Genomic DNA, 12,220 nt, shown 5'->3' with positions numbered 1-12,220 from the left:
AATTTACCTTGCCAAGAACTAGTAGTGGCTTTAGTTGAAGGTATAGAAAATGAGTTCTTGTTATCAGTTTTTTCTTCTTGTTTAGAAGATTTATCAATCGTCTTTGAAGTGATATTAGATTCTAATTTTGTATCTATATGGAATAAATTTATCAAAAAGTTTTGAATGTTAAATTGTTATAACATGTTAATTTATGAGGTAGCAAGAGAGAAATTTTTATTTACAGTTATTCAGAATCTCCAAAAAGAAAGCTACCATTTTAAATTGCTGTAATTAAGTTAATTATTACCTGAAATTGATATAATATACATCAAAACATACAAAACTTAGTTTTCTATCTATCCACTACAATCCCACAATGTATGCACCTTGTGTCACATGGCACACATTCAGTTAACAGTCAAATTCTCCCACACTTGCTGTAGCATATTGTTGTTGTCCCACAATAGCCACAATTCAATTCCGCAGTTTCTTCAAATTCCTGGACAATGATAGTGCACAGACAATGTTATTGACATAGTCCCAAAGAAAGGAAATGCATGGTGTTGGATCTGGGAACCTGAATGGCCACTGAAACAACATACTGTCGTTAGGCTTATAACAGCAAATTCATCACCAAGAAAGCACACAATGCAAACTTCACAGATTTCCCTATGAAAATGAGGTAGGTCACCATTTTGCATGAAGATGTAATCATCAGAATCATTCAGAATGGAAGATCTGTACCAAAATCACTTTATTGGTTTATGAATTAAGAAAAAAAGCAAAAGAATCAACAGAATCTTGATCCAGTTTTGAAGAATGTGCAGGTACGGGTCCCCAGGGACTGTTGCTTCCACAACGAAGAATGACCCACATGCATTTGTAGAAGAAATGGTAAGATAACATTAATTTTTGATGAATCATGTTTGTGCTTCACCATTACATGTTGACTTGCTGTGTTTTTGGCATGTTATAACGATTCACTATTCTGCTTAAGTAAAAGTTTGCCTAATCACTAAAAAAAAGCAACATGAAAAGTTAAACCTGCTCATCTTATCTTGAGTTTTTAGGCCTGCAGTAACTGAAGCATGTAAGTTTTTGCTGCTTGTGCAGAATTCTCTGTAGTGTCATTTGAGATATGCTCAACTCATGGCTTAATTGAGGTGGAGCCACATAAGTCAGCTTTAGCAACTTACATGGCTACATCACACACATTAGATTCTATGATTCAATTTGAACTTTCTTCCGATGCGCTGGGTCATCTTGGACTTTTCCTCTGCAAATTCATCATTTCTCCTGGAACTGTTGATACTGCCAAAGAATGTCTTACATGGTAGATCATTTTGAAATCATCTGCAAAACTTGTTTTGTGCATGAAGAACAATTCCAACTTAATGAACTACAAAACATAGAACCCTTCTTCTGTGAAGCTGCCATTTTCGTTTATGGCACTGTCTAGCAGCAGTAGGCAAAAACATGTTTGAATACAGATGGTAGATGAAACTGACACTTACTCTATTGATTGGTGTTCATCACATTTCTAAAGTAATAATTAACATAGTTACAGTAATGTAAAATAGTAGCATTCTTTTTAGAAGATCTTGTATTTAGTTACAGTAGAGTGTTGATTATCTGAATCAATTGGGGACTGGGTTTGTTCGGAAAATCGATATTTCAGATAACCGATTATGTACGAAAAAATATATTAACCTATCCCATGTTGAAATTTTTCTCTGTTGCATGTCGCTTTGCATTGAATTTTTGTCAATGTTAAGCCTAACGTAAACTTTTTAAAATAATAATCGTGACTATTGTATCGTTAAAAATGATTTATTTATTTTGTACAAACAAAATAAATATATTGAAAAATATAAAAACAATAAAAAATTATATTCAGAAGTTAATTTAGTATCAAAAACATAAAATATTTGAGTAGCCCAAGACACAGCCAAAGATTGCAGCGCCACAGCACTGGCGAAAATTTAAATTTGCCGACTGGAATTCTTTCGGATAATTCACGCTCTACTGTACTTGCATTATATATTTTTCATATTGTTTCAGTTATTTTAAGAATTAGGGCTGATTTATATGAAAAGTCAATTGCTATCGCAACACTTCCAACTAGAACCCAATATGCATAATTTCATAGTAACACTTCTATAATGAATGGAATTACACCCCACTAAATTAGGGTTTAAATGTGATTAAAATATTGAACAATATTTTTACTATATTTTTGTAACCAGAGACAGAAATTATGCAAAATTTTATTTTTAGTTAGCATGTTCAGTATGCAAATTGGCAATTATAAAACATGCTGTAGTTCGGGCATCACGCCCAAACTACAGCATGTGGTCCATGGAATGTTATTCCAGCCTGTGGATATGTTTGACACATTACTTATAGATAATAGAAATAGACCTACTTTTTGTATATATAAAATATTTGTGACCCTCCTATTTACAACTCATATGTAATTTGACTTTCTAATCAAGAACTTTGACACCACTAGTGTGAGATACTGTGGGCCAAGGATTAATCCCTACTGACCACTTACTCGGCAACAGTCTGCAAAGACCGCCCATGTTGTCATTTTGGATGGCTTTTTATCGAGTGGCGAGGTAAGTGAGCAAGTCGACAGGCATCCTTGGATAGACAGGACACAGGTTTAACAAAATAAAGCATTTATTGATTAACTAAATTTAGATTACAGGAGGATATGTAAGTGCTAAGGTTAAATGCAGTTATGAGCGATACTATTTACACAAAATGGGCGACTAATCTCAAAACTACACTGGTGTGCAAAACTTAAGGACGAAAGTAACGTTCATATGTTGTGTCACTGCCAAGTAACATAGCTCGATGAAACTTGGCCCATACATAGAAAGAACTGCTACAGTATAGAAGGTAACTGACAGAAATACGCAATGAGACAAACAGAAATGACACTTTTATTCAACGAAAATAATTACACTAAAGTCACCGCAATTTCTGATGGTCCCCTGGACATTACAAAAACGCGGGACATGATTCTTAGTAGGGTGTGTGATCACCATGGACAGCAATGCACGCTCTGCAACGTGCTCCAATGCTGGTGACAAGGTTGGTAAGGAGTTCCTGTGTAGGGCATTCCACTCCTCCACTAGTGTAGTTGACAACTGCTGGATGGTCGTTGGTGCATGTGGACATGCTGCAATACGTCTCCCCAACGCATCCCACACGTGTTCAATGGGATTTAAGTCGGGGAGAACGGACAGGCCAGTCCATTTGCCGAATATCATCCTGCTCCAAGAACTCCTCCACTTGCACTGTTTGATGCGGTCGAGCATTGCCATCCATAAAAATGAAGTTAGGGCTGAATGTACCTCTGAAAAGATGCACATTGGGAAGGAGTACAGTGTCACAATAACATTCCGCGTTCAAAGATTTGGAGGTCAGTACACCCATGCAACATTACGCCTCCCCATACCATAACACCTTGACCACCAAAGTGATCATGTTCGACAATGTTCCTGGGTGCATTACGTGTTCCCACCTCTTGCCATATGAGGGTACGTCCAGAATCACTACTCAGACTGAACCTGCTCTTATCCAAGAAGAGCACGCGACCCCACTCTTCGTTGGTCCAGTCCCTATGCTCTTGGCTCCATCACAAATGGTGCTGCCGATGTGCTGGTGTTGATGGAACGCAATGTACTGGTCGTTGGGCAAAGAGACCACCCTACGCAGTCACTGTGCCACAGTCGAGCATGAGATTGTGTGCCTTGCAGTCCTGTTAAATGCGGTTGCAATTGCACCTGCTGATTAACATGGGTCCCTTATTGCCTATTGCACAACGTGGCCGACCACCTCCTCTCCTTTGGGCAGCAGTGCCTGTGGTTTGGAACGCTCCCCATTCACGTGAAACAATGCTGTGAGCTATACCAAACTCCTGGGTTACACTCATCGCACTTCGTCCTTCTTCCAGTCTCCCAATGATTCTTCCCCGTGTGAAGTCATCCAAATGTTGTCTCTGGGCCATGTTGTAATGAAGAACACTACCACAGTGCACTGTAACTGCTCACTGATTGACACACACTGTCTTTTACCATTTCTTCAACTGCCTTGTGTTGTGTGGCCAGTCACATTTGGCGCTATAGTTGCACTGACCTGACATCATGAGGACGGTAGATCCCTCGACTACATACATAAAAGGTACCTTACTGCAGCGATCGATGATAAGCTGGCGAGAACGCTGGACTCTTAGTACAGTAGGTAGGCCAACCTACGCCTTCGTGCCTGTAGTTGGCCTCACTCCGATAAGTTGTTGCTCGTTGTCGACTCAAATCCTAACTGGCCATGGGAGGTTCCCCCACTTCAAGTCCAAATTTGGACAAGGAGATGGTAGCTGCCCCTGTGGTAGTCCTCGCGGCGACGCGAGGCATTACGTACTTGACTGTCCCTTAACAAGGGACTTCCGCCTAGGGGCAGACCAAGTTGACTGGTCTAAGCCCCCTGAACAAGTACTTCGAACGCTAGCAGCTAGTAAAGGGAACCTAAAGAAACTAAAGGAATTGATGGGAGAAATCATAGATCTTCTTGATCTATAAGTTCTAGTTGGCTTATTTGGGCCCCCTCCACCTGGAGTCAGGGCCCCGCTGTCCGTATACCTACTACACGTAGGTATTGTCTGTGTATCCTACTTTATTGTGTGAGCTATTACAGATTTAGTTGTGTGGACCAAAGTGCAGTACAGGCTGCACAAACAAAAGTTATGCCAAGTTAGCGAGCTGGGCCGGGGTGCGGACGGGAGTCCGAATGATGCATCATAGGGCCCAGCTATGACGTCCCTGTCTACCGCGTCAGGTACCGACCAGTCGATGAACAAGGCATAGTCTCTTTAAACCCTGTAGTGCCAATAGGCGGGGCAGGGTAAAGAGTTCCTTATGAGACTGTGACCTGACATCATGTGATGTCAAGCTTTCTGTGCACAACTGAGAGACCTCTGGCAAGATGCTCCTGCACTTTCATTCATTTCCATCAAGATGTTCATAAGTTCTGTTACTTTATCTCGTCCTTAAGTTTTGCACATCAGTGTATGTCACGTGCCTAATCGCTAGTTTGAGAAAGAGTTTACAAGTTTCCTAGCCCCCAAATACCTCTCAGGCATAGCGAAGAGTCGATACGGCAAACGTCATCTGTATAGAAGAAGTGGGAGTCCTCAGTATCTTCCAACCGGCGTCTTCTCCCTTTAGCTGGATCAGGTCTGCTGTATGGAGGTCAGGAGTCAAGGTGNCTCACTGATTGACACACACTGTCTTTTACCATTTCTTCAACTGCCTTGTGTTGTGTGGCCAGTCACATTTGGCGCTATAGTTGCACTGACCTGACATCATGTGATGTCAAGCTTTCTGTGCACAACTGAGAGACCTCTGGCAAGATGCTCCTGCACTTTCATTCATTTCCATCAAGATGCTCATAAGTTCTGTTACTTTATCTCGTCTTTAAGTTTTGCACATCAGTGTAAGTCACGTGCCTAATCTCTAGTTCGTGTTGCATGACTAATCGCTAGTTTGAGAAAGAGTTTACAAGTTTCCTAGCCCCCAAATACCTCTCAGGCATAGCGAAGAGTCGATACGGCAAACGTCATCAGTATAGAAGAAGTGGGAGTCCTCAGTATCTTCCAACCGGCGTCTTCTCCCTTTAGCTGGATCAGGTCTGCTGTATGGAGGTCAGGAGTCAAGGTGGCACTATCACCAATTATAACTTCCTATGACGATTGCCCCAAGCTTCCAGTAGCTCTCACTTTTATACTATAGTTGTGGGAAAGGGGTCACATGATCGTCAAATGTTGATGCTGACAAAGCATTTTTGACAGCTAAGTGTCAACTTTCCTACTGACTTGTTATTACAATGGGTGACCCCCATCTGATTCTTCATTTTTTCTATCAGGGATATTTATTTGGAAAAATGATTAACATCAATTTGAAAATCCCCTTTAAAATCCACAAGCTCACACTAGTGTAAAAGGCCATTAAAAAACTGAAAAAACAAGCTAGCCTTAATTTCTGCTAGTCAGTATTATAGTTGCTAAATTGTAGTGCAATATATAGTTGCTGAATTGTAAGTGATCAATTTGAATGATTGGTACTAACTTTGAGGGTTTTTCTTGTAGGTTCTTTTCTCCATCAGGTTAATTGTTTCAAGTTTTGAATAACTTCTGTATATTTCCACAGATAAGACAAAGTATAAATTTTCATCAAAGCTTTATAGTTTTAGCATTTGTCTGTCCTATAAGATGANTTTTTCTTGTAGGTTCTTTTCTCCATCAGGTTAATTGTTTCAAGTTTTGAATAACTTCTGTATATTTCCACAGATAAGACAAAGTATAAATTTTCATCAAAGCTTTATAGTTTTAGCATTTGTCTGTCCTATAAGATGATCCCCAAACTATCAACAGCCTGTGAATTTAGTTTAGATCAGCAATCATCATCTGGATAATACTGCTGTATAGTGTATACAGAATTATGTTCTATTTGTAATTTTTCAAATAAACAAATTTTATTTTCTTGTATCTGACAGCACTACCTTGTGATTGTTGCAAACATTTGCACTGATTTGGGCATTTAGGTAATGATCTTGACAACTCACACAAATGTTGTATGGGCTATTCTATTTTGTGGACATACCCTACTCTCTACTAGTAAATAATTAGAATTTGTGTTTTTTCCTCAGTAGCTCAATAAACATAACTTTTAATATTTATTTTGTTCTAGTATTGTTTTTATTGTTACATAACTCATATAGTGTATTTAAATAATATGATAGATTTTTTGATAAGTTGTAGTAATTTTCAAGATCAGTTGCAGTCAGTGGTTGCACGCATAAAGGAAAAGCCTCCATCATTGTTACGTTTTTACCAGGGCTGTGGAGTCGTGTAAAAATCTACCGACTCCAACTCCGACTTTTCCTTACCATCCGACTCTGACTAGGGACAGACTTGTTACCAAAAGAGACCCGGAAATTCTGATGTCGTCACGTGACCTCAGAATAAAATATTCGATAAATAGAGTTGTAATAAAGATAGAGCATAGAAACTTTTATTCCAAAACTAAAAGACTTCTCTAAATAATATATAAATATGTATTCGATAATTTTTACTTTTCTGGCTGTTATATATAACAGAGGAAAAGTGTAGTGCGCGGTCAAAAAATGGCCCCTCCCAAATTTTTATATTTTTGGACTCGGGACACCTTGAAATTTTGAGATATGCAAAAGATTCAAGGTTTTTTCTATATGTGTGGATGTTAGACTGTGTGGGGGGGCATGATTACGTTCACCCTGTTTGAAGCCTAATAATTTCTGTGGTCAGAGTGGTCAGAATCGGAGTCGGATGGTTTAACACAGGAGTTAATTATTTAAGTCAAAGTGGTTGAACTAAATCATGTCCCTATATACATTCTAACATCTTAACGGGTTTTACTGTACTATTATAAAATGGCAATAAAGCTTACTTTGAGGGTAAAGACAAGTTTTATTTTATTTTTTTAAATTTTTGAACGCTAATAATGAGCGAAATATTCATTAAGAGATATGACACATGACCACTTTTATGTCTTAACCCTTGCAACAACAATTGTTGTTGCAAGGGTTGTTTCTTTAACAGTTTTGTACCTTTCAAGCTTCAATAAGAAGTAAATGACAATATAAAATACAGAAGAAGATTGTGACTGTCAGTATCTGACCGAATATGACATCATTTTGACTGTTGGAATTATTGTATATATTGATCTTTATGCTTGTTACAATTAGTATCAAACACAGACTGTGGAAAACTTTATAAATTACAAAAATATTATTTATTAATATGAAAATTGTAATTATAAAATTGCAAAAGTGTTTACCTGAAAACCCGGTCTTTTCTTGTGTAGAAACTGTAACATTAGTTTTTGGTGTTTCACAAGAGATACATTTCATGTCATCTTTCGAATTCCTTACAAAGCAGGTAGAACATTCCCAACTTCCAGGAGCAGGTTTGAATTTGTCACCAAAACCTTTAAAGAAAAGCTTGATTCAATTTTTGTTTTACTAAAGAGGTCCTCATCTATTATAATTTAAGATATCATGTATCAATCACTTAAAAATTTAACAAAGTTATAGATCACTTTAGACATTTATGTTCTTTTACATGCTTGACATTTATGGAAGATATTAATAAATTTTGATACTGGTTTGACAGAACAAGAAAAGATCTCTGTAAAAATATATGTGAATATATGTTTTATTTTTGAACTGTAAAGACCAAATGCCAAAATAGAGATGATGATACATGTCAACAACAAGTTCAATAAATCCTCTCTGCTGACTGTCAAGATCAAGAAAAATAATGAGAAAAACAAATCACTGGTGCAGATCATCATTTTAATTTTGCCATCTGTGTGTCTTTGTCTTCATCTTAACTAGAATAATAGTTATATAAAGTAAACTGTTTTAAATTCACTAGACTAGTGGTTCTCAAAGTATGGCTCATGGATGGTATAGGGTATGGTGGGTTCAAACTGATTGATTGATTAATCATTTTTCTAAAATGCAATGTATATTGTCATAAGAAAAAGTATATTTATCCACCAATATTTTTTCATCTAAGGCAATTTCTGCAGGATAAGACATAAATAGTCTACATTTCATCTGTAACTAGGTTTAAGTGGCCTTCCAATCAATATAACTGCAAACCACTGCACAAATGTAGTGCATGGGTTAGATTTATGGTGCAATAGATAACTGGATTTATTTCTGCACAAGCTACATAATCCATATTATGGATAGTCTTACAGATGAAATCAACAATACTCTGCATCTCCTTTCACACTCTCTAAACATAAAAATGAACTTCTAATATCCTCAAAAATGAATATTTAAAAACTTTTAAATCCAATAAACATGATTATTATGATGAGGGGGCATCAACCCAAAACACGTATTGAAACTTGGAACAATTAGTTTAAAGACTGTGAAGTACATAAGAAAATAAAGTGGATATGGAAAAGTCCAGTGTCTACACTTCATGGTATTTCAAAATATAACATATAATAGGACACAGTTTCAATACAAAAAATATTATTATTATTATTATTATTATTCTCTCNTTGTGTCATGTCTGTATGTTGTAAGTGTAAGTTTAATGGTGTGTTATTTGAGTCTGCTAGAGTTACTGCTTTATGTAACTGTGATGTTTCTTGTTTCTTGTAGAAAAACTCTCGCAGTGACTGTATTTGTTTGTAGTGAAGGTTAACTATGTCTTATTATTATTATTATTATTCTCTCCTAACTCACCAACAGTGACTTATTGATGAGACTATGTCTCATCTCTAAAATTGTGCTGCTGTCAACGGCTGCACATCTTAAGATGTATGAAGGCGTACGTGTCAGGAGTTGCAATTTGGCACAGAATATTTTGTGCCCAAATCATGTGCACATAAAATAAACCAGACTTGTAGGTAGTCAGGGAACCGAGAACTGAGTCAAAAGAAAATACAAAATGCTGAGACTGTTTCTACAAACAGGTGCAAGTGAGAGATCTGCACATGTGTTTTTCGTACTCTCTGAGACATAGTCTCATCCCATAAATGGCTTTGCTGTTTTACTTGTTTTTTACCATAATTATTTACAACAGATAACAGATGGCTATAATCTACTACAGTATCATAATTGAGTAAAATCACAACAAACTACTTGAAGATACATGTTTATATATATACAAAGAATATTTTTTTTCAAGCTCTGATAGTTCATAAAACAAAGACAAGTGTTAATAACAAAATTAATTTATTACCAAAAGTTAGGTACAAACATGGTTACTTTTCAACATAATCACCGTGAAGATTGAAGCATTTGTCATATCTATGGATGAGCTTTTCCATTCCTTGTCATAGAATGTTGCCGCCAGTGAATTGAGATGGCCTTAACAACATTGTTTTGAAGATCATCATTAGTTCATTAGTCTCAAACCGCTGCCCTGCTAGCCACATTTTTAGTTCAGAAAAGAGGTGGAAGTTTTCATACATTAAAAAGTTTTAAGCTGGGTGGACGTCTTCACCATCTTTAAACACCCAGCATATAGCCCCGATTTAGCACTGAGCAACTTCCATCTCTTTCCTGAACAGGAAAAGTGGCTAGGAGGGCAGAGATTTGATACTAATGACAATCTTCAAAAAAACTTAGGACCCATCTCAAGTTACTGGCAGCAACATTCTATGACAAGGAATGGAAAAGCTCATCCACAGATATGATAAATGCCTCAATCTTCACAGTGATTATGTCAAAAAGTAACCAAGTTTGTACCTAACATTTGGTAATAAATTCATTTTTTATTTACACTTGGCGTTTTTTTTATGGACCATCAGAGCTTAAAAAAAACAGCCTACATACTTTTTATGTCATGTCCAAATTAATTACAATTTGTATCATCTTAAGTCAATTTAGATTAGGTGAAATTTTTTAAAATACTTTAATTAGATCCCATCTGTCTTTATGCTTCAGAAATATAAACATGCAGACTTATGTATAAGTATCCACAGAGGGGGATAACAGAGCACTTGCTCCCTGGGATCAAGTAAAAAATTCCACAAATTAATAATTATAAAAGTGATTGAGATATGTAACCTTACACTCTCAATCATAGTTTGCTTTGTCTCTTTTTTTGTATTGATTCAATACTGTATTTTATAATTATCTTGTAAAAATTAATTGTAAAAATTTTTGGGTGGGTTAAAAAATCCACCCAAAAAATTAAATTTAAAAAATTTATTGATTTATTTGCCTCCGAACTTTGCTTCTCCCTTGAAAATTTTCTGCAGATGCCCACAAACTTACAAAAAGATGCTAATAATATTTTCTAATAAATTTTAAAGAAATATTGAAAAACAATTATTAAAATTCATATTTAAATACAAAATGCAAAACAAAAGACTCCTACCAATAGGTTTAATTTGTTTCTGTTCCACAGAAGTATCTGGTTCTTTTGAAGCAGATGAAACCTTTTCCTCGGTACAAGCAACTTTTTCATTAGACGAATCTTCCTGTTTTGATTTTTCTAAAATCAAAAAAGTTTATTTCCAATGAATTGTCTTTTCAAATCTCTCATTGTTTAATAAGTATTAAATTTGTGTGAAAAAATTACTTTTGAAGAAAACACTTAAAACACTTTAATTTATTTGTTCTCAATATTTTACAGGATAAATTATTTTTCAGTAACATGTATTCTTCTAAATTGTATTGATTTAACCGGATCAATCATTAATTATATATCATTTGTATCAATACAAAACTGTATAATTTGTGATTACATAGCCTTAATTTAAAAATGATTCAATTATCTTTCATAATTTTAAAAATTATTGAACCATTTTCTTTATTACTATTGCCATGTTGTCTGAATCCCTTACCATTTAGCATGTGAATCAATTTAATTATAAGTATGCCAAATTGTCATTTTCTGTTTACTTTATTTTATTCATTATATCAAATAAAAACACTCTTCCATTTCATTTATAACTAAATAATCCATAATACATGCACATGAAAATTTGTTGTCAATGATATTTTTTTAGAAAAACAAATACACTGGAACCTCGCTTAATGAGCATAATTCCTTCCAGAATCTTAATCGTAATGAGAAACAATTTTTTCTATAGAAATTAATGTAAAATACGATAATGCGTTTCATGCCAAAAAAATACTCAAATATTTTCACATGAAAATTTGTTGTCAATGGTATTTTTTTAGAAAAACAAATACACTGGAACCTCGCTTAATGAGCATAATTCCTTCCAGAATCTTGATCGTAATGAGAAACAATTTTTTCTATAGAAATTAATGTAAAATACGATAATGCGTTCCATGCCGAAAAAATGAGAAACAATTTTTTCTATAGAAATTAATGTAAAATACGATAATGCGTTTCATGCCAAAAAAATACTCAAATATTTTATGTCTAATGTTTATTCAAAGAAAATTACACAATATACATTGTTAAAAAGCAGCATGAATCAACCTAACCTTTTCTTCTAGCACAGAATGAACCAACCTGGAATGCAAATTTGATTTACAGAAAAAAAAATTCACAGGTAATATGCCTGAAGACGTCAAACAATATGCCAAATTCTAGGGCTATGTAAAGGCTATAATTAAATATTAGAAATTAATTAATTTGACTAGAGGTAGGCAGTTATGCTGCCATGTATCGACAGATGGCGGGAAC

General features: G+C 35.5%; 1 protein-coding gene across 1 annotated transcript in view; it reads right to left on the bottom strand.

The window, feature by feature from the left end:
• The window catches only part of LOC111618240 (nuclear pore complex protein Nup153-like), a 96,650-nt gene that overhangs the window by 7,444 nt on the left and 76,986 nt on the right, over positions 1-12,220 (bottom strand). Inside the window, exons 16-18 of the mRNA XM_023359723.1 lie at positions 10,937-11,053; positions 7,866-8,015; positions 8-133 (exon numbers count right to left, since the gene is read on the bottom strand). Of these exons, the coding sequence (XP_023215491.1) occupies positions 8-133; positions 7,866-8,015; positions 10,937-11,053 (393 nt within the window). The remainder of the gene's footprint in view (positions 1-7; positions 134-7,865; positions 8,016-10,936; positions 11,054-12,220) is intronic.

This window comes from Centruroides sculpturatus, unplaced genomic scaffold (genome assembly GCF_000671375.1).
Source record: "Centruroides sculpturatus isolate CEXI.00-Female unplaced genomic scaffold, Cexi_2.0 scaffold205, whole genome shotgun sequence".
Taxonomy (NCBI): Eukaryota; Metazoa; Arthropoda; class Arachnida; order Scorpiones; family Buthidae; genus Centruroides; species Centruroides sculpturatus.
The sequence above is the reverse complement of the archived record's forward strand: the minus strand, read 5'-3'. Positions and strand labels throughout refer to the sequence as shown.